General features: G+C 40.0%; 1 protein-coding gene across 48 annotated transcripts in view; it reads right to left on the bottom strand.

Annotated features, from left to right (window-relative positions):
- Positions 1-22,572, bottom strand: part of TTN (titin) — a 293,526-nt gene that overhangs the window by 160,619 nt on the left and 110,335 nt on the right. For 45 of the 48 annotated variants that reach the window (XM_081862229.1, XM_081862238.1, XM_081862246.1 and 42 more), the window contains 31 exons: positions 21,492-21,779; positions 20,954-21,049; positions 20,541-20,823; positions 19,272-19,455; positions 18,671-18,760; positions 18,292-18,559; positions 17,945-18,205; positions 17,231-17,440; positions 17,038-17,115; positions 16,887-16,913; positions 15,776-15,823; positions 15,609-15,665; positions 15,415-15,492; positions 12,253-12,492; positions 10,885-10,977; positions 10,616-10,693; positions 9,917-9,982; positions 8,909-8,992; positions 8,531-8,581; positions 8,040-8,102; positions 7,589-7,654; positions 7,199-7,279; positions 5,991-6,074; positions 5,589-5,669; positions 5,173-5,244; positions 4,884-4,955; positions 4,136-4,219; positions 3,082-3,186; positions 1,869-2,027; positions 683-736; positions 161-244 (listed from right to left, as the gene is read on the bottom strand). In XM_081862229.1, the coding sequence (XP_081718355.1) occupies positions 161-244; positions 683-736; positions 1,869-2,027; positions 3,082-3,186; positions 4,136-4,219; positions 4,884-4,955; positions 5,173-5,244; positions 5,589-5,669; positions 5,991-6,074; positions 7,199-7,279; positions 7,589-7,654; positions 8,040-8,102; positions 8,531-8,581; positions 8,909-8,992; positions 9,917-9,982; positions 10,616-10,693; positions 10,885-10,977; positions 12,253-12,492; positions 15,415-15,492; positions 15,609-15,665; positions 15,776-15,823; positions 16,887-16,913; positions 17,038-17,115; positions 17,231-17,440; positions 17,945-18,205; positions 18,292-18,559; positions 18,671-18,760; positions 19,272-19,455; positions 20,541-20,823; positions 20,954-21,049; positions 21,492-21,779 (3,585 nt within the window). The remainder of the gene's footprint in view (positions 1-160; positions 245-682; positions 737-1,868; positions 2,028-3,081; positions 3,187-4,135; positions 4,220-4,883; positions 4,956-5,172; positions 5,245-5,588; positions 5,670-5,990; positions 6,075-7,198; positions 7,280-7,588; positions 7,655-8,039; positions 8,103-8,530; positions 8,582-8,908; positions 8,993-9,916; positions 9,983-10,615; positions 10,694-10,884; positions 10,978-12,252; positions 12,493-15,414; positions 15,493-15,608; positions 15,666-15,775; positions 15,824-16,886; positions 16,914-17,037; positions 17,116-17,230; positions 17,441-17,944; positions 18,206-18,291; positions 18,560-18,670; positions 18,761-19,271; positions 19,456-20,540; positions 20,824-20,953; positions 21,050-21,491; positions 21,780-22,572) is intronic. The other 3 variants (XM_081862276.1, XM_081862235.1, XM_081862271.1) reach the window with 3 other exon arrangements.

Below are 22,572 nucleotides of genomic sequence, written 5' to 3'. Positions count from 1 at the left end.
CAAAAAGTAAAAACCAGGGCACCCTGAAAGTTGTTGAGCTTTTTTAGACAAACCCCAAAGTTGTTGAGCCTTTGAAATCCCAGTAATGTTCGAGAAAATCCAGACGTATGGCAACCCTAATTTTGCCTAAGTGAAAAAAGCAGTCTATATATATATATACCTCTAACTGGGGGAGCTTCCACTTTCTTGGGAACAGCAACTGGTACTTTCTTTTCTGGTTCAGGTTTCTTCCGAACCTCAGGCACTTCAGGAAGAATATTTAAGTATCAGTTATGTTCGCTGTGCATGTTATTCAAACAGTATAGAAAAATAAGGAGATGAATCCATATTTCAATGCAAAATTCAGTCGAAATGTTCAGAGGCTAATTCTGTTTTATATACATACAGAAACACACACTAAGACATACTCATCTCTGCACAGCAGAGAATCAAAAGATACACAAGGTGTTATATGAAAGCAAAATGGGCCATTGCTGGCAATTAGGGTTTTTAAAATTGAGAAAGGCACAGGAATTTGCAAACAGGTCCTTGCCAGTCAAAAAAGATAGTTTGTAATACTTTGAGCACTACAACAACAACAAAAAACAAGCACAAATACAATAGTAACAAGCATGGGACAGACAGCTGTCAAACATCTATATTGAAGAGTTGATACTTTAATACCAAAGAGTTGCTGGTATACCTTTAACTGGTGGGACTTCTTCATGCACTGTCTCCTCAGCGTAGTAGGCCTCTTCTGTTAATGTAAAGATATTAAGAAGGTATAGTTGAATAGTTGACATGCACATGTTGATACAATTAACAAAACAAGAAAGTGACAGCTCTTACAAACACACATATATTTACTTTCATCTCATGTTACTCCTAGTAACATGTGCAGGTAGGTTTACTCCAGGGACAGACCTCCTGATATTGCTGGACTACAACTCCCATAATTCCTGACCATTGGCCATGTTAGCTGGGGTCGTTGGGAGTCCAGCAAGCTCTGGAGGGCCACAGGTTCTGCATCCCTGCTTTCCTCTCAACAGAGGCCATACTCTCTCTTCTGACCATTTCATGGGAAAAAGTGAGTAGATTACTTCCCAGTTCCCATTGAAGTCAATGTAAACATCCACAGTGACTTCAGCGAGAGATGACATATCTCAACTTCCTTGAAAAGGTCAGATCCATGAAAGGGCCTATCTCAATGGTTCTTGTAATAAATAGGGGGAGCCTTATGAAATGGGGTATTAGATCACATCCTTTAATTCCATAGCTCTTGGAGCAATGGCTTTAGGTAAGTTAGATTTCATGTACTTTTGTTTTGTTTAGCTCTACATGGCTGATATGAAGGTGACTAATATTTGGAATTATTTTATAATGATAAGCAAGTAATAAATCATATGAATGAATGAATGAATGAATGAATAAATACTATCTCTTTCAAATATGTAGCTCTTTTTCTGTCTGTTTCTGGTGGTTCCAGCTTTCTTGGGAGAGTAATGAGGCTCTGAAAGTTGAGCCACCCTAAATAATATGTGTTATCTGTGTAGGAATGTAGGAATCTTTTATTCTTATACAAATTGGCTTGCAGTGCTCTGCCTATATTTGTAAATTTGAGAAAAGAACACTTGGGTTCATATCTGTATTTTCATGTGAAAATAAGAATGATGGAGGGAAATAAGAAAAGAAAAAGTGTATGCACTCTTAAATTTATCTTTTAAACCCTTGTTTGGGTTCCGAACAAAGTAAATCATATCATAAGCAGCAAATGACTGGCTTAATTTCCAAAGGTCATTAAATAATTACATTCAATTCAGCCCAAAGGATATAATGGAAGATATTATACTATACTAACATTTGCTGCTGGTTGTTGAATTGAGGCATACCTGTTACTTCAGAAATCTCCTCCTCTCTCTCATAAGAGATCTCCTCTCTCTCATAAGAAATTTCCTCCTCCTCCCTTTCATAAGAAATCTCCTCCTCTCTTTCATAAATTTCTTCTTCTTCCACTTCTTCCTCCTCCACCTCTTCAGGCCATTCTTCCACTGTTAATATTTTAAAGATGGGTTATTTTTAATTTTGCTGTGGGGTTAGATGTCCTATAACCACCCTTGCCAGGTCAGTGTAATTACTACAAGCAGGCATATACAAAGGACATGAACTGATTTGCATACACAGAAACACACATTCATGTCAACTGCAATTCTAGGTATCTCAGATCTTTCCCCATTACAACTGGTACATAAGAGAATTAATAGCAAAGTATCTACATCAAAGTTAGCTACTGCAAGGGTCTAGATGACTTGCTAAGGTCTCTTGATCTATGGAATCCTGCATTGTGGTATGTGATGACTCCATCAGGGGACAGATTCTTACAAGAAAAATCAGGTGGAGTTTTATGTAGGAAAACCCATGTCGCACTACAGGTGTCCTATGTGTACACTGTGTACCCTTGCCCCTAAATCATGACTTCTTTCTGCAGACTATGGAAAGTTGAAAGGATAATGGGTTAGATCCAAAGGTGATCTTCATTTAGAAGAAAACCTTTTCCAAGCATAGTTGGACTGCTTCTGACTTAATGGAAGAACGCTGAATGACGAAATCTACCCCAGATCCATAGGAGCTCCTCCACTTGCACAAGGGCTTCTGTAAGACTTTGTGCAACATTTACTTCTGCCACCAAGATATAGGTGTGTCTGACTAGAATGGGGGTGGGGGCTCAGCCATGAATCTCACTGGGTGAATGGGCCAATCATTATCTCTCAGCTTAACTCATCTCACTAGGTTGTTGCAAAAGCAAAATGAAAGGAGGGACCATGTATATCACCCTGAGATTCTTGGAAGTAGGGTGCGATAAAATGTAATGGATAAATAGTAAATGCTATTGACATTCTGGATAACCATGGAATTGGATCTGAGAAAAGACATTTCCTCTGAGGATCTTGCCTGGGTGTCAGATGTTATACAAATGTCCAGAGACACACAAACACAAAACTGTAATGGCAGATGTTAACAGGGAAGAGCAGTGAAGAGCAGCAACAACAAAAAGCGCCTGAAAACAGTTAAATTCCTCACAGTTCTAATTATTTGCAAATATACCTTCAGGTGGTGGAGCTTCCACTCTTTTAGAAATGGCAACAGATACTTTTTCTTCTGAAACAAATCTTTTCTCTTCTAGAACAGCTCTCTTAGACACCTCAGGCACTTTAAAAGACATTAAACGCATTGAGTTTTAATGGGGATATACAGATTCCTGACTGATATCTGAGGAGGTTTGTCTGAACACTTGTGCAACTAACAACTGCAAAATGGACAAGTAAACTATATACTCTTCTTTACTAGGCAACATACAAAGTAAAGCTAATACAGAACTGCAAAACAAACATAAGCAAATCGTCCCCTCTTGACAGGGATGGGGAAGCTTTCTCAGCCTAAGGGCTGCCTTCTCTTTGGGGCAAGCTTCTGGGGCACACATATCATTGGTGCACAGGGCCAGAGGCAAATGTGCAGAGAGGAACTAATGCAAATTTGACAGTAGGTCAGTTTGTACACACACTCACCAACCCCACTTTATTATCCATCCATCTAAGCATCCATCCCAGCCAGGCAAAAATACCTCATGTGGCCAGCATGACTAAACCACTTCTAGCACAACAGAACACTGTGACAGAAATCAGAGTGCATGGAAACGCCATTTACCTTCCTGCCGCAGAGGTACCTATTTATCTACTTGCACTGGTGTGATTTAAAACTGGAAGGTTGGCAGAGCTGGGACAGAGCAACGGGAGCTCACCCCATCGTGCGCGGGGATTTGAACTGCCAACCTTCTGACTGGCAAGCCCAAGAGGCTCAGTGGCTTAGACCACAGCGCCACCCGCATCCTTTTACTCAAGGAGGATACAAAGCATGGCCGATGAGGTATGTGACCTTGGGAGGTTATGTGGCTTGAGGAGCATTTTGAAGACCAGATAGAGAAGCCCACAGGGCTGTATTTGCCCCCCAGATCTAAGGTTCCCCATTCCTGCCCTATGAAAATATGTTGAACAGTTGCAAGCAATGTGACATGGTACGAAACATAAAATGATGGTCAGCATACGAAAGAAAGGTAAAAGCTCTTTTAGATAATAAGACCATTGACCATTTAAATGCATACCTCTGGCTGGGGGAGCTTCCACCTTTTTGGGAACAGCAACAGGTAATTTTTCTTCAGGGACGACTTTCTTAGGTACCTCAGGCACTTTAAAGAGACCATTTAGTTTTAGAATTTTTTTGAAGTGGCAAGAATGATGTTAAAAGTACAGATTTCGGCTACAAAGAAGAGGCAGCAACTAAAAAGATATAGAGGACATTTAAATAATGGTGCCGATGTAAAAGACCAATGGTCTTTTTGTTTTGTTTGTTTTGTTTTTTTATTAAATTTTAATTTTATTTAACATAATTGTTACAAAATATAAGCAAAACACTGCAAATACATACAGACATATACACTTCAAATAAGCATATATACATGAAAAAAGGAACAAAAGAGAAAAAAAGAAGAAAAGAGAAAAGAAAAAGAAAAAATAAAGAGAAAAGAAGAAGAACAAAAGTTGGAAGAATTTCTTCCAAATTTCTTCTACAAATATCTCAATATGAAAATAATAATAAAATTTCATTGATTGACTTCCATCGCTTACACTGCACTTCCTATATACATTTTAAGCAAGATTGTATGTGTTATTCCGTATTTTTCCCATACAGTCTCCCACAAATATTCTAATCAGTAAGTTTTCTAAACCTTTCATAAATCTATTTTAAACACAACCAACACCTTACATTTAATCCTTGTCTACATTTGACTGCAATGGTCTTTTTGTTCTGTTCTGTTCTGTTCTGTTTGTTTGTTTTGAAGGAAAGCATACCTTTAGCTGGAGGAGCTTCTTCCCTTTTGCGTAGTCGCGGCACTTTTTCTTCAGGGACCGCTTTCTCAGGTACTTTTAATAATGTTAAAATGAGAATATGTAAGGATATGTAGAGACTAAGAGACCATGATGGCTATTATCAACAACTATACACAAACATATGCTGCATAGGACTCAAATATGAAATGAACATACATATAATTAAGAGGAAGATCCAAAGAGAGAAACAAAAGAGTCTTAAGATTTAGTTTTATATATTTTTCAAATATATAAGATTTGCGTCTTGTACCTTTGGGTGGCGGAGGCACTTTCTTTTTTGGAACAGGAACCTTTTCTTCTACTTTCTTGGGTACCTCTGGCACTTTGAAAAAAACATCAGAGTTATGAATATTGGGATCGAATATTGCTAACTATTATAAAGTGAGGAGCAGGGTCCTATATCAAGTTGTGAGATCACTTACAAGTGAACTGGGCACTTTACTGAATTTAGATGTGTTACGATAACATTGCACACTGTCCGTTTAGTGTTCTGGTGTTTAACTGAAGAACATTTGTTAATGAAGATGCTGTTGAGCAACGAACAAATATAGGAAGACGACGATTACGACACGAAAACAATCACTGCTGAGGGACCTCAGATCTTTTCACAGCACGTCATTTGAAGCAACAAATGAAAAGAGCTGCTTATGAGCGGTGGTCTCATACCTTTAGCAGGTGGCTCCACTTTTTTAGGAACGGGAACAGGTGCTTTTTCTTCTGGGACTGGCTTTTTGGGTACTTCGGGCACTTTAAAGATATCAAAAGCAGATTCTGAGAATCACCCGGACACATAACAACTGATCAATGACATCTCACATTTTGTGATTACATTTCACAAGAAGGAAGAGATGGTATTTTGGAAAGGAATGCTCTAACCCAGAAGAACCTTCATTTAAGATTCCCTATGGGCAGCAGCCCAAACACCCACATATTCAACACATTAGCTTTGGTAACCAAACAGAGAAAGACGCTGGATTTGTAAAACTCATTCCAAACAGTGGTTGCATATGGGGGACAAAGCATAGGGGACAAAGGTTCTTTGGGTGGCTTTCGTTTCAAGAAAAGTACCTTTAGCTGGGGGTGCCGGTTCTTTCTTGGGAACAGCAGCAGGCTTTCTTTCTTCTGGTGTAGGTTTCTTAGGCACCTCTGGCACTTGATCATTAAAAAAAGAGAGGTTTTAGAACTTGGAACTCCTATTTGAGGCTCAACATCCAAGATTGCACAGAAATATATGGAGAGAAGCAGAAGCGAGATAAATGGCATATCAAGGCATCAAGCAAAAGCTGTTAATAAAGAGGTAAATAATGTACCCCTGACCGTTAGGTTCAGTCGTGGACTACTCTGGGGTTGCGCGGTCAACTCACTCTGTAGGCCAAGGGAGCCGGCGTTTGTCCGCAGGCAGCTTCCGGGTCATGTGGCCAGCATGACTAAGCGCTTCTGGCAAACCAGAGCAGCGCACAGAAATGCCATTTACCTTCCCGCTGGAGTGGTACCTATTTATTTACTTGCACTTTGATGTGCTTTCGAACTGCTAGGTGGGCAGGAGCAGGGACCGAGCAACGGGAGCTCACCCCGTCGCAGGGATTCGAACCGCCGACCTTCTGATCGGCAAGTCCTAGGCTCTGTGGTTTAACCCACAGCGCCACCCGGGTCCCAAATCAGTTAATAGGTAAGGGTAATCTGTCATGAAAAAAGCCGCACTGGGCAAACATCCCATTTTGATCTCCATAATTGTGTGTCTGTATGAGTGCCTTCTATACGCGGCATGCAAATCGAACAGTTATCATGCCATGCAGAAGACATTACGTTAACAAAGCGAAATTTGGCAAATGTGCTGGGGCTGGAAAACACTGCCGGCTTTTAGACCTCATCAGTTGCAAGGGCATGTGTGCAGCCAATGCCCTCTCTGCCGGGAGAGTCCACTGATTGGCCAATTTGAAATGCAGCAGCCAGCGGGAACACAAGCCAGATGCCCAGACAGCCAGGGGGGATTTCCCCAATGGCTTCCTGGCCATGTGCGCTCTGTTCTCACTGCCCAGGGATGGTGGCTGAGCACGAGGGATCACAACAGGCACCCACCCAGAAAGGAGTAAACATCCATTACATTACAAAGTGAAATTTAGCAAATGAATATTTGGCCATCCCTAAAGTACATGTATATTATACACACTTTGCTTGCAGAAAAACCTAAGTAACATATGGATGGACACATTTTAAGGCATGGATAAGAGTTCAGAGAAGCAAGATGGCGGGATCAGCTCTGACAATGGATGTACCTTTAGCTGGCGGAGCTTCTACTTTCGGAGGAGGAGCAGGTTTTTTCTTTTCTGGGACTGGTTTCTTTGGCACCTCAGGCACTTTAAAGACACACAGGTATAAAAGGTTTAAGGAAGTGCTACAGGCCTACATTTGTTCATAGCAGTGAAGAAAATGTTTGAAATGCCAGCGTGGATTTAAAACCATGTATCTATTTAACAAAGACAGTTATGCCTATTGAAGATTAAACCCGCGTATAACGTTTAATATGTAGGATCTTAGTTGTAAAGGTGTCTTTCTGATGAAGTAGCTCAGCCACATTTTTGGCTGTGTGTTTATCAATCCTCTAGAAGATACGCAGGCTAGAGACCTGTCTGAGATATTGTTATTATTGCACATATATTATTCACCTTTAGCCGGCGGGGCCTCCACTTCCTTGGGAACTTTTTCTTCTGCTCTCTTCCTCACCTCAGGAACTTTAAAGATATTAATTTTGGGTTAATCAGATGATAGTGGTCATCAGAGCCACCCTCACATTATATTTTTAAAAACTTACTGGCTTTTGTGACACATGTAAACATACATAAGCACCCAAATCTGATCAACAAGGATATTAAATAACTGCAGATATCAAGTTCTTAATGGATAAGAGTTTAAACCAGGGTTTCCCAAAACTTGGGTCTCCAGCTGTTTTTGGACTACAACTCCCATAATCCCTAGCTAGCAGGACCAGCGGTCATGGTTGATGGGAATTGTACTCCAAAAACAGCTGGGGATCTAAGTTTGGGAAACCCTGGTTTAAATAAACTCACATACTAAAATTGTAGTAGTAATAATAATATTAATAATAATATAATCTACCTTTGGGAGGTGGAACTTCAGGTGCTTCCACATAGAACCTTTCCTCATCGTACTCATCTGGTTCTTTAAAGAGAATTATGAGATTTAAAAAGTTACATTTACCCTCCATTTTAGATAATACTGAAATGCTACATGTAGACCTATTAAGATGATGGATGAATTTGTGGAAGAAAAAATTGCTCCTGCTATCCACACCTCTAAGTGTCCATCTGATCTTTCATATGGAGTCTAGGTGTGTACAAATTGTATGTGCTTAGGCTCTTTCCACACAGTGTTTGCAAATCTGGGAGCAACAATTCCGGGCATGATCTTAAGTCCTACCACCCAACATATGTATCGGTCATCTAAATAGTGATAAAGACATGCCCAAACCCAGGGAAGTATCAAAGACGGTATATAATAACAGCTACACATTTCAACAGTTAACAGTATAGATGAACTCGCATGGTACAAAACAAGATAAAAGTGATTTGGAAAAAGAGCGAATCTACCTTCAGTTGGATATTCTACATAGAAGCTGTCCTCTTCATACTCTTCTGGTTCTTTAAAGAGAATTGTAAGATGTAAAAACTGTACTTTCACTCTGTTTTAGATAATACTGGATTGGTACATAAAATGACAACTAAGAAATGCAACAGCAAACAGACTTTGTCTATTCCACCAGTCCTAAGCAATCTTTGCACTCCCATGTGCTCACAAAACTCTTGTGCATGAGTATTTTCCCATGCAGTTCAGTATAGGGAGCAGATCCTCACTTGTTACTCTATCATCAAGTAAAAAAGAATTTAAGAATTCTGAAAAGGCACCATTTTCACACGAGACAAGACAGCAAGGAGAAAAAAGAAGTGAGGAAAGATATTTATAGTTACCTGAACCGTATGTATATTCTTCTTCTCTGTGATACGAAACAGACACCTTTTCTTCTGAAAAGGTCCATTGTTGTTCTGTTGGTACTTTAAAAAGCAAGAATTCACTTTAGTATTTTTTAAATTAAAGAATTGGTAGACAATGAATCTATCCTTATGGAAGTCGCATAACACCACATACTACATTTAGTGAACTCAGCACCACAGCTCAAAATTACACCATTAGGGTGGATGTGCCACAGCAATAAAGAGAAACAAAAATCATAAACAGGCAACAACTGAGGCCATAAAGCATAAAAGGCATTTTCAAGCAGTCCAAACTATTTTTGTGTGCAAAGAGAATGTACAAAAGCCCTGTTTCCAAAGAAAAGCAGACATAAGAAGAACAAGAGAGTGGACACATAGTGAGTATACAGGAGAAGTTGTATTAAATGGTAACATATAGTGTAAATTAGATGAATATAGAAGATATTAAAGAAAGAAACCAAAAAGCAAGAATTCTGCACCAATATAGACTCGGTGCCTAGGTGTTGTGGAAACCCCACAGGACTTAAGAGAACCCTGTTCCCCCACGTTCATTTAAAGCACACACACCCTATAGTGATGAGAACTACCATTTCTTCCTCTAATGGCAAACTCAGATCAAGAACAACAACAGGACTGGAGTCAAAACAGATGGCTTTAAGGAGCCTTAAGGAGAAACAAAAGAGGCACTAGCATGCTTGGGAGTTGGTGTGTTTTGGAGTGTCGTGATATGGGAAGTAGAAAAACAGAATTGTGGTAAGTGTATGGGGATCTGGGGATTTCTCAAGTCATGCTCACCATTCCTGCATAGAGAAAGAGAATGCCATGTGTGACTGTGAAGTGGGAACATCACAATGGGTTAATAAAAACCAGCAATCACTGCAGGTCAGCACAGAGTGAACTTGTGGGCATGCATGCATACATTATGGAAATATTCAGATCAGGGATTACATATAAACGCTGAAAAAATAAAAATGTGTTTTGTACCTTTTCTCTCTACCACTTCTTCATGGACCACCTTCCGTGCAGGTTTTGGTGGTGGGGCTTCTGGAGCTTAAAGGATATAAATAGTTAGTCCCAAACCTTTTCGGTCATCATCTAGGCTAAGATTACATGCAGAAAATGTAACATCACACTGCATATGAGCTTGCATTTTTGCGCCACTCGTGGGATACAATTTACAAAAGACCAAATTAATACATAGCAAAGGGTTGTATCCAAATAAGTCATTCTGTTCGTGCAAGGACTTCAATATGCATAGTAGAAGTCCCCTTGTCTCCTCATGCTTTCCCATGTTCCTCCCCCAAATCTGCTCCAGGGGGTTGGGGAAAACCCCAGAACTCTTAACTATAACCTCTTGCTTTTAATGGACACCTCATCTCCATTTGCTCCCGCATCACTACTTCCTTCCCTCTGCTAGTAGCTGGGCACCTAGTTTGCAAGAAGGAGGTCCAAGGTGAAGTCCCTGGTATCTCCATTTAAAAGGATAGGGTGCAGATAACACGAAAGACATCTGCCATGGAGACCAGTGCCAGTCAGAGGAAACACTACACTGGATCAGATGAACAAAACAGGCTGACCTGTTAAGGCAGTTTCATGTATTTCATGGATATGAAATTGATGCAAATGTATTAATAGCACTGTCTACTGCTAAGCACATGCAATTTACATTATCTTCAGTATTACCTCTGGCCCGTTTGAAATGTTCTTCCTCCATCACTTTAGCCTTTCTTTCCACCTCTTCGGTTACAGGTTTCCGTGTAACTGCAGGAAATTTAAATAATTTCACATTAGCTGGAAATTGGTTCATTTTACACAGAAGTTATCTTAAGAATATAATGGGAATATGCACTTTTTAAAAAGGAAAGAAAGGGAAAGAAAATAGGACTGTGAGAATCTGAATAGGACTTGCTGCAGTGGGAAATGTTTTGATACTAAAATTCTAAAGGCCATACCTTTTTCTACCACAACTTTCTTCTCTACTTTCTTGGCTGAAATCTCTGGTGGTTTCCGCGTAGGTGGTTCTGGCTTTCCTGGAACCTGGACAACTGTAACATACATTACATTTATATTAGAGAACATTACCTTACACCTGCTTCATAAACATCAAGGACTGTATAACTGAGAAAGAAAAAATGTGCAGGGAATGTTAGCAGTTGTGTATTCTTGGCCCAAATAGAAATCAACACTGGCCACCATTCGCTTAAGCAGTGCAGCATTGTTCCATCTGCAAAAGAATATGCTTATTTTTTTAATATGACCTGTAAGGCAAGGTATAGGCAGATTTAGATTGGATGAACATCCATTTGAAATATTTTCTGCTGTTGGATTATGCCGAAATGGCAAAACTGACCAGAAAGCTCAGGACCAAGAGAACCAAAACTTTAATAAAGAATGAGAAAAAAAAATGTAATTTACTTGAGAGACCACTGTAAGCAGATGAAAACTTTAGCAGGATTGCAATAACACTTGTAATGTTGAAAATATTATGGACAAAATGGAGAGACATAAAATTTGGACGATGAAATAATATGCAGTTGAAAAGGCTGATAATAGGACCCAAGGAGGGGAAGGTGGGAAGATTTGGAAAAATCTCTAAATATGCATATGTATTTTGTATTGTTATAATTCTACACTTGTAAAGGGATGCGGGTGGCACTACGGGTTAAACAGAGCCTAGGACTTGCTGATCAGAAGGTTGGCGGTTCGAATCCCTGCGACGGGGTGAGCTCCCATTGCTCCGTCCCTGCTCCTGCCAACCTAGCAGTTCGAAAGCACGAAAGTGCAAGTAGATAAATAGGTACCGCTCTGGTGGGAAGGTAAACAGTGTTTCTGTGCGCTGCTCTGGTTCGCCAGAAGCGGCTTAGTTATGCTGGCCACATGACCCGGAAGCTGTATGCCGGCTCCCTCGGCCAATAAACCAAGATGAGCGCTGCAGCCCCAGAGTCGTTCGCGACTGGACCCTTTACCCTTTACCTTTACACTTGTAAAATCAAATAAAAATTATTTTTTTAAAAAAATTTGAAATATTTTCTGCAAGTATATTGCTGCAAGAAAGCAAAATTTGATAGAAAAAAAGGAACAGCAGCTTTTCCAACCACATTTGAGCTCTCTTCCCCCTCCAAAGAACAGTGAAATGAGAGGTATTGGAAATTAATCATATAGTGCAGTGGTGGGGAAGCTGTGACTCTCCAGATATCATCCTTGCCAAATCGCTATGCTGACTGGGGCTGATAGGACATGGAATACACCAACATCTCAAGAACCACAGATTCCTCAACAGAGAAAACAGAAAGGAGAAAGTTTAAAAAAATGAAACATACCTTCTTTGCGAATTTGCTTTTCCTCATAAGTTACTTGTCTTTCTCCATATTCCCATTCCTCTTCTGCTTCATCGTATCCTTCTTCTCGTTCATAATATTCATGCTCCTCTCCATAATCCTCTTCCCATTCTTCATATTCTTCTTTGTGAACCTCATATACTTCTTCCTTCTTCTCATAAACTGCTTCTTTCTTCTTAGCTACAGTGGTTACTTTGACTTCCTGAGGTTTCTTTGCAGGAGCTAATAATAATAATAATAATAATAATAATAATAATAATAATAATACAAAGCCTAATAAGGTTGACATGGGTATTTGCAGTTTTCAGAATAATCATTCCATACATGCGTTATTGTGCTTTGAAATTGTACAAATGAAGTTTTTCGTTGTGTAGTTTCAATGCCATGTCATTCTCAAAGCAACAGCAGCATGGCTGTCCTAAGGCAGATGGATTTATTAGTGCTTACAAATGGATAGATGAATTAAATGAAAGCTTTCTGCTCAGTGGAAAAGTTTGAAATTCCTGGGTGAAATCTAGGGATAGATGAATCTGTCAATGACTGTTTCTCTCAGCTTTTTGTTTTTCCCAATCTTAAATCAGTTCTCTGTCTTTATTTTATTTATTTATTTTAAAAATTCTTCATGCAAATCCACCAACATTTCCCCATGCAGTTCTGACTAATATACATATTTTTGCAAGTATTTTCCCCTAATATAATGAAGTGTTTCGACTATTTGATGCATTTTCATGCACACTTGCCCCTAGTATACAAATTTATGCTTGGAGAACTACATCACAAAATTTGAAGGAGTGTGAATTTCAAAGGAGAGCTGCATTTCAGTTTGGCTATTGGATCAAAAAGTGTGAACTAGTTAGTTTGTCATTAAAACGGAAACAAAATTGAATGTCTCCTCCAACCCTATGAAATACAATTCTGCATGGAAGTGTCCACTGATATAAGAGAAGGAGAGGAGATTTTTTTTTGCTGAACCCTCTCCTCCATTTTCTGCTGCAGCCCCTTGTGTCCCCAGAAAATCAGTTCAAGAGGTTTCACTCTGGAACAGTGTGGCAGGTGGCAAAGGGGGCTGCAAGGAGAAAAAACTAATGAAAAAACTGCCTCCTAATCTCTTGTGCTAGTACACACCTCCACTATATCAAAAGCTATCCTGCTTTAATTCTACCTACTGTCTTTTCAAAGTCCTTTTAATAAACTATCAGTATTTCAGTGGGTATTCTAGTCAACTGATAGTTAAATCCTCCGGCTTATCTGCAGCAAGCTCCTGAAGTAAACGTCTGAAGAAGTGTGCATGCACACGAAAGCTCATACCTAGAACTAACTCAGTTGGTCTTTAAGGTGCTACTGGAAGGAATTTTTTTATTTTGTTTTGACCATGGCAGACCAACACGGCTACCTATCTGTAGTTGAAGAAAGAGTTCAAATTAGTATTATCTGGAAAATCCTGTAAAGGGATGACCTTTGCATGAATAATGATGTTAGGATGACTGAAGGGAAAATGAAGAATGACAGCGCCACATTTTAAATGGCCCAAGCAATAAAAGATGGGGAGTGGGTGGCATTCTCCCCATAAAATATTATTTTCTTAGTATGCGCATTTCAGTATTTGATTCTTTACCTTCTGTTGGAATAATTTCCTGTACTTTTGGAACTGGGACTAGGGCTGAAGATGGGGGTTCTGGTTCCTTTGCCACTTCTGAAACATTTACAGATATGTCTGCTAAGCGGCTTGATTGAGCATCATGAGCTAACCTTTGGATTTAATTTCATCTGGTCTCATTAACATTAGTCAGATGAAACTGGACTGAGATCTCCGGTTTGTATTGTTAAGATGCACGGCATTCTCGTTAACATTTAAAGACAAATGGGAGAGAAACAAATCTCGGGAACAAATATTGCTAATTGAGTCTTCTGTCAAATTCAGCAGCGACAACCCAACTGAGGCTGCAATCACACACACACAAGACCTAATAATAGCCTCCTGAATCAGGCCAATGGCCCATCTAATCCAAAATCCTGTTCTCACAGTGGCCAACCAGATGCCTGTGGGAAACCAGGGAGCAGAACATTAGCACAAGAGCAATTCTACTCTCTTGTAGCTCCCAGCAACTAGTTTTCGGAAGCATTGCTTCCTCCAACTGTGGTAGAAGTGGAGTAGAGAAGAAGAAGAAGAAGAAGAAGAAGAAGAAGAAGAGGAGGAGTTTGGATTTGATATCCCACCTTTCACTCCCTTTAAGGAGTCTCAAAGTGGCTAATATTCTCCTTTCCCTTCCTCCCCCACAACAAACACTCTGTGAGGTGAGTGGGGCTGAGAGACTTCAGAGAAGTGTGACTGGCCCAAGGTTACCCAGCAGCTGCATGTGGAGGAGCGGAGACGCGAACCCAGTTCCCCAGATTACGAGACTCTTAACCACTACACCACGCTGGCTCTCCACATGGCTAGTAGCCACTGGCAGTCTTCCCCTCCATTAATTTGCCTAATACTCTTTTAAAGCCATCCACAGCTAGGGAGGAATTCAATGTCATGCTAGGACAACTGTTCCACCAGTGGAAACATTTTGACTTGCCAGACAGAACGACCCCCCTCTCTTCCCACTGTGTGCTGTTCTGAGGGTTGTCTTGATTCCCCCTCCCCCCGAACCAGTTTCATGGGGAAGGGGGGCACACAGGGAGAGGGGAAGCCCCATTGTGCAAGTGGAAGTCCCCATGCAGGTCTTCCACTGACAGGACTCATGAGTGGAATCCTGCCCTTACAACGCAGTCCTAACCAGGTTCACTCCAGTGTAAGCCCTATTGAATTCTTACTCCCAGATAAGTGAGGGCAGATTGTAGACTATAAGTCCCATTGGCTGAATAGACATGCATATGGCTGCTCTGTGACATAAGCTGGAGCTGTGTCTTAATAACCAAATAGTACTGGACCCTATTGCATGAAGAGAGCCTACACATGTTTGCAGATATAGAAGATGTTCCTGAACTTATGCATTTGTAGTAACATGTGAAAACTCCTAAAGATTTTAGAATGAGAGGAAGATGGTCCCCCCCCCTTCATTTGCTGTGATTATGCCTTAATCTACACTGGTTAACATATGTTCCTTATAAATCAATTTTATAGTATTTGAATCAACACTTCTAGTATGATAGTACCTTTAGGAGGGGCAACTTCTTCTGGAGCTTTTGGAACCACCTTTTTGGTGACTTTCTGCACGGTTGTCTTTTTAACGACTAAAACAAGTACAAAATAGATAAAGCCATTAGCCACCCAAAATGAACCCAGCAGCAAGTGAAAGTGCATGTAAAGATCTGCATTTCTGAGCATGTATGCAACAGAACTGTAATACCTTTTTCCTTTTTCTTCTCTTCTGGCATAAGAAGGAAGAGAGGAAGAGCAGGAGTTTCTGATAAACGCAAGGGAAAATTCAATCAATGAACATTCATATGGCACACAAATTCTAAACCACCTGCTCTCCCACCCTTAACAGCGGAATCTTTTGTATATAAGGCTTACCTTCAGCTGGAACTTCAACAGGAACTGCAACTCTAGCATCTGGGATATCTGGAGAACCAAATGTGCAAGGAAAGGGACCATCAGATTAATCTGGCTGCATCCCGTATACGAATAAGAAACTCATTCTTGAAGTGTGGATCCTTATGCAGCTTAAGTGACACCACACACACACACACACACACACACACACACACACGGTACCCAAAGCTTTGGAAATCTCTTAAGGCAGGTATGGGGAAACTTTGGCCCTCCTTATATTGCTGAACAACAACTCCCACTGGCCATGCTTGTTGAGCAACTTCTGGAGGGCCAAAGGTTCCCATCTGTCATGAAGTTTGCAGAAGTGCAAAAACTTATTTCCAAAGCACGGGAACCAAGCACAGCACAATAAGGAATGAAAAGGGGCCACAGCACGCTTGCTGACTTTTCTGGAGGGGGGAAGAAATTAAAAACCAGGAGGAAAAGAATAGTGTGTCCTGGAATGGAATGGACTGTCCTGGTTCAGTTAGAAGATGACTCTTAAGTCATTTGCCCTTATGAAAAAGCCATTCTAAATATTCCATTTGGCTTAGATCCAGATGTTTCACCCACTGACAGGAGCATCCTGCTAGTGGGAGCAGAACTCCGGCGGAAGGAAAGAGGATGACTTTTGCCAATTCCGCCTTCCCTGTGCAGTCCCTTGCACCCTCTTAAAATCTGTTCCAGGGGGTTAGGAGGCCTTCAAAATTGGAAGAAAGGATGAGGTATTTTCAGGATAGAAGGGTGGCTTTCATTTGCAAGCAATTAAGTTTGGCTCCAACCTTTTAATTGTCCTACTTGGAACACACAAGAACAAATAGCCTATGCTCACTGAAACTAACTTTAGTATGAAGGCTGCAGGCTTTTGTGCATGTACCAGGGGATTTTTAGCCCCACCCCCCATCTAGAAACATCCAGAGGCCATTGCTGAAAGTCTGGGGAGGCTCCACACTGGCATCCAACCCAGAGGGGTAGGGGCTTCAGGTGGAAGGGGAAGTGTACAGGCAGAGAACCTCATCATGTGTGGGCACTCTGGTGTTTCAAATACAAAAATAAAACTTGAGACAAATGCATCCATGCTTTTTTTCTTTACCTGGGGGCTTCACTTCCAGTTTAATTTCTGCAAGAGAAGAAGAAAGTAGATTTGCATTTCAAATTATTTCCACTTCGCGGACATCATTTCCACCCTTCCATCTTACGTCCTGTGTTGTTGTTGTTTTAAGTTGAAGAAAGCATTTACTAACCTTTAGTAGTCAGATAAAGTTCAGCAGTGCTTCTTGCTTCACCTCTTGGCTCCAGACGAGCAATTACAGAATACACCCCTGAAATCACAAAGGCAATTTGTTATGTGACATCATTTTTGTCAGCAACGGGGGGGGGGGGGGGGGACGGACGGGGGACGACAGCAAGGGAAGGAAGCAAATAGTGTAACATTACCTTCATCATCTGCAGTAACGTTGTGGATAGTCATATAATGGCAACGGCCTTCACTTCTGAAACTGTACTTTTGACTCTCCCTGAGTTCAACTTTGCCTTTATACCATGTGACGACTGCATCATCAAAGGATACCTCGCACTCAAAGGTTGCAGATTGGTATTCGCTCACCACTATGTTCTGAATGGTCTTTGTAAACTGGATGGGTTCAGCTGTTTTTGGAAACAATTTTTTGAAAATGTAACCATTATTCCTTTACTTGAAGCTTTGCCTACATACACGACTCCACCAAAAAACAAAGAAAGTTATACAAAGAACTGAGCATTCGGCATTCCATGACAGCGAGTTCGTATACTGGAAGTAGATCCGAAACTTAAGATAGTTGGCACAGCGCTGTGTCAGAAGCAAGAGAAGCCAGGTAACAATGGAAAGGGCTGCGATCATTGTAAAAACCTCAGCATAAAAGTGCCAAAAGATGAAATGGGGTGGAAAAACCCCTCCCATTGTAAAGTCAAGCTATACGAATGTTCAAAGAGAAATAAGCTGAGATAAGAATGTGTACAATGACAGCATGACTGATATCTTGGGCGGTGAGGAAAGAAGTATAGCAGAATTTTCTTCAAACAGAGGATTTCCCAGCATTGTCTTTTCTGTCTTATTTGTCAAGATTACCCCCAAACTTACTTATTCTTACATAAAGATGTGCATATACAAACCTTCAATGGTTAGGTCAGCAGTTGTTTCTAGATGGTCAAACCTGCAGGTATAGCGCCCCTGGTCTTCTGTTCGCACATCCTTAATAATGAGCCTGTGCATCTTCTCTGAGACTTCAGCTGAATATCTACCTCCTATCTTAAGAGCCTTTCCATTTCTGAACCACTGGGATTTTGCATTTGGAACAGAAAACTGGCAGACGAAAGAGCACGTAAAGCCTTCCTTGAGTGAAGTGTCGCGCAGATGCCGTTCAATTGCTGGTTCTGTTAGCAAGTTCAAGTACATATTTTAGAAAATGCCAAGTAAAATCAAAGCTTAAGTTTGTGTTAAACAGAAATTTTGCACTTACCAATCACAGTAAGCTTAGCGCTGGCAATATGTGGCCCACAGACCACTCTGTAATTTCCTTGATCTCCAAGTTGACAATTCCTGATTTTAAGTATGTGTCGGTCACCTTCAATTCTTATTTCATACTTGTTGTTAGAGTCCAGTTTTTCTGTGCCTTTGTACCAGGAAAGTTTGATTTCTGGATAGTTAATTTTAATCTCACACTCAAACACGGCATCTTCATCTGTTACTACAGTCAGATCTTCAATATCTCTGATCAGAGTGATGGGCTGGAAAACATTTTTCATATGTTTGACTGTTTCAGAGCACAGCCTATGCTATGTATTAGCTACAGTTGTCAGCACACATAATTAAATTGTGTAATATATGGCAATAACTACCTCTGTCTGTGTAAGTCTTTGCTGAATAAATGATACCAGTTCATCAAACTCTTGTTCTTCCCTTCTAGATCTCTGTGTTACTTCAATCTCCTGTTGGAACAAAAACCATGGTTTAAAATGGTAGAAAACCTTCATGCTTTTAGCTATTCCCTTTTGCCAAAACTTTACGAAAATGAAGCAGTTCTGTATATTCATTGCAGATCTAACTTCCTTTACATGCAGGACAGCTCAACTCCAATCCTTCCAAAATGCTTAAGGTTACCCAAAGAGAACCCAGTAAAAACTATCAGAAGCACATCTTTTCTTCTCTACTGTCCCTAAACAATGCCTCTTAGTCTATACACCTCATGTGATGAGGTATGATTGACATCTTTTGGAGAACAACACTGAGTAGGGTTTGCTGTGAAGATGCCATGAATAAACGATCCCCAAATGTGAACCTTCATGACATCAGAAGCAACAGCTAAGTTCCAAAATAGAATATAAATCTCTGTAATTGGTTAACTGCATATCTGGAATATTGAACACACTTATTTAAGCAATAATAGCACAACACATTTCAAAAAATTACTCTGAAGCAAATGTATATGCTGGTATTTACCAGTCTATGAGTTTCTTCTTCCTGGCTTTGTTTCAGCAATTCAAAGGCTTGGAGGAGACCTCGGAAATCGGTAATTCCATACATACGTGCATATTTTTCATATTCTTTAGGATCTACATTTTTCAGAAGTTCCATTATATCAATGGCCTTTTCTTCCTCATCTTCCTTCCTTTTAGTTGGGGTCCTATAGAAATGGCAGAATTTTTGGTGTTGTTCATAAAATATGCTCTCTGTGTTGAATGTTTCAATGTTCTGAATTGCTAAATTGCTAAAGCTATTTTTGGTCATCTGCAGACTATCTCTTGCTTTTTCCTGTAAGACTAATTGCAGTCGTTAACAGGTTTACCATACCCATTGAGTCAATCACCCATCTCCTACTACCCTTCTGAGAAAATCCCCACTGCACCCTCCCACTATATATTAGGGTCTGGTGACTTCTGTTTCAGTGTATCTCAAGAAGTGTGCATGCACAAGAAAGCTTATACCCAGAACAAACTTAGTTGGTCTCTAAGGTGCTACTGGACAATGTTTTAATTTTTTAATTTATTTTGACTGCGTCAGACCAACACGGCTACCTACCTGAATCTAGAATCCTTTTTAAACTCAGCCAAGCTTACCTCTGTGTGCACAATGCATAGGTTTGCACTTACTTAGTTAACTTTTCAGATAATTTACATTCCTTTATGTAACATGCCACGGAGAATCATAAATTACTTCTTGACAAGTTTCTCTTAATGATTTTTCTGACCAGGAAAAAGAACTTTTCATTCATGCCCTTAAAACAGCATGTCTGATATATCCCTGTAGGTCTGCTGTCACGTTGTGGGATATCTCATTCATATACAATTGGATATGGATTGAATCATGCTTAGAGTAGACTCTCTGAAATCAGTGGGACTTGTTAGTCATGATTAAGCACAACCTAAACCATAATGTTTGATTTTCTAAAACTCATGGCTGTTGTCCTCAGCATTAGAGAGTGGATCAAATTGTGGCTTCAGACTTTAATTAATACAACATTCTGTTAGTCCCTAGTGCTGAAAAGGCTGCATAACATCTACTACATGTTTACCAGACTGAAGTTTGAGTGTCATGATCAGGTATAGTCTGATAGACTTCAAGAGGCATGTTTAGTCAGAAATAAGTCCTGCTAAGTCCAGTGGAACACGACTGCTATTAAGAGTGTTTAGGGTTGCAGCCTGAGTTATATTTGTGGTTCAGATCCTGCCTCACCTTCAGATTAAAACTTAGAGCAATTCTGGTACTTACTTCTTTAGTTTTGCTCTAAGATCACCTTCTATCACTTCTTGTTTCTTCTCCTCAACCTGTAGGTTGACGTTGCTGTCAATTTCACCGTGTTGGTTGAAAGCCACACATCTGTAATGCCCAGAATCAGTTTTTGTTGTATCCTTTATTTCCAGCTTGGCTTCATCTCCTCTTTGCTGGATGCTAATGCGACCTCCTTGGTTGAGTTGCCTCCATTTTCCCTTCATCCACTTAACATTGGGGATGGGATCGCCACCTACTTTGGCAATAAATGTTGCAACGCTCTCTGATGAAGAAGAAAAGAAATGAAATGTGGTAAAGAAAATATCTGTCCCTGGCCAGGGGGAAACAGCAGTCAACATATGCCAAATTCAAGTATTATGAAAGATGGCTATTTTTTTTAAAGCTTGGCTTACTTTCGATGACAGTGATGCTTTGAGGCTCCGAGACAAAGTAAAGCTTGCCATCAGTTGGTGCTTTCTTAGCTGCTGCTGGTGCAGCTGCTGCTTTTTCTGAAAAAAGAATATTGAGGGAATTAAGTGGTGGAGCAGAAAGGGACTATACTAAAACCAAACAACAACAACAACCCATGGCATAGATGAGACCATTGACTAAATGCACAAAATACTACCCAGCTTATGTATTGGGGTCCTTTTGTTTGATTTAATTTTATACCCCCGCACAAGTCATGTATAAAATACAGGATACCAAGGAACAACTAGCTCAGGGTATTGAAGCAAATGCATTTTGGATGACAATACTATGAAATAATGCATGTGAATATGCAAGTCGTAGTGTGATATGCAGTCACGTGCCCAGGAAAAATAAGCAGTTTTGACCTGCTAATTTATAGGTGAAGCTGCTCCCATTTACTGTAACAGGGAGATACTGAATAGACTGATACCGGAATTTTGAGTTACTGTTTCATCACCTAAGCATTCAGTTTCACTGTACCTTTAATTGTCACTTTTGACTTGCAAGAGTCAGTTCCAGCTGCATTCGAAGCTTTGCATATATACTCGCCAGAATCAGTCTTAGTAACTGCCTGGACTTCCAAAACAGCGGATCCATTAGCAAAGCTCAAGCTGCATTTATCAGATGATCTTAGCTCTTTCCCAGCTTTTAGCCACTGGATTCTGATGGGCTGCGATCCCTTGACATGGCAACTGAGCTGCAAGATTTTACCTTCTTCTATTGTTGCCGGTTTAAGAGGTTGATCAAATACTGGTGGTTTTTTGGGCTCTGTAATGCCATTCGAAGGGACAAAATAATGAAAGCAAGAGAAGAAAAGATGTTAAGTAATAATTTCTCTTCCATAACAAGATACAGATCTGGGTTTGAATAAGATTATGCAGCAGATGCTGATGAATCCATTCCATTTTCCCAGTACAGTATTTATACGGTAGAAGTAGTACAAAAAGAATGGAGGTGTGAAGTATGCATATGTTAAGGTAGCACATAAAGCTGTTATTTTGCAAAGAGAAAGGAATATGAAAGCATTGAATTACCTGCAAAATATGCATTATCGCCTTTTATGTTAACAGCCCAAAATTTGATGATTTCACACCAAGCTACCAAAGATGTACAAGCCAGAAAGGTTGGAACAATATATTACACAATTGGTTGCAATCCTTCACCTTGGATGCCTTTAATGTGATATTGTTAAGGGGGGAAAGCATTTTAAAGAGTCCTTACATGGATAGCAGCTCCATGTAAGAAAAAGCAGGCACTCAATATATTGCTTATCTGATCAGACTCTCACAAATGCAGCTATATCTTCAAGTTTTGGGAAGCATTAAACACTTTCTAACTTTTGAAGCAGTTCTTAATGGATTTATTTGCAAAACATTTTTTTAATGGATGAATTTTTTATGCACTGTTAACAATAAGTATGAGAACTAATTATTTATTTAAAAAGTGATGAAAAGATAATATAACTTTTTCAGAAGGCTTAGCATTTACAGAAAAACATCTGGAAGATGTCTTTTTCAAACAATCACTATTTTTGCCTCTTCAAGTATGCATAAAGCAGCAT

Source organism: Podarcis erhardii (assembly GCF_964252035.2).
Source record: "Podarcis erhardii genome assembly, chromosome: 1".
Taxonomy (NCBI): Eukaryota; Metazoa; Chordata; class Lepidosauria; order Squamata; family Lacertidae; genus Podarcis; species Podarcis erhardii.
This window is presented reverse-complemented; position numbering and strand designations above follow the sequence as displayed.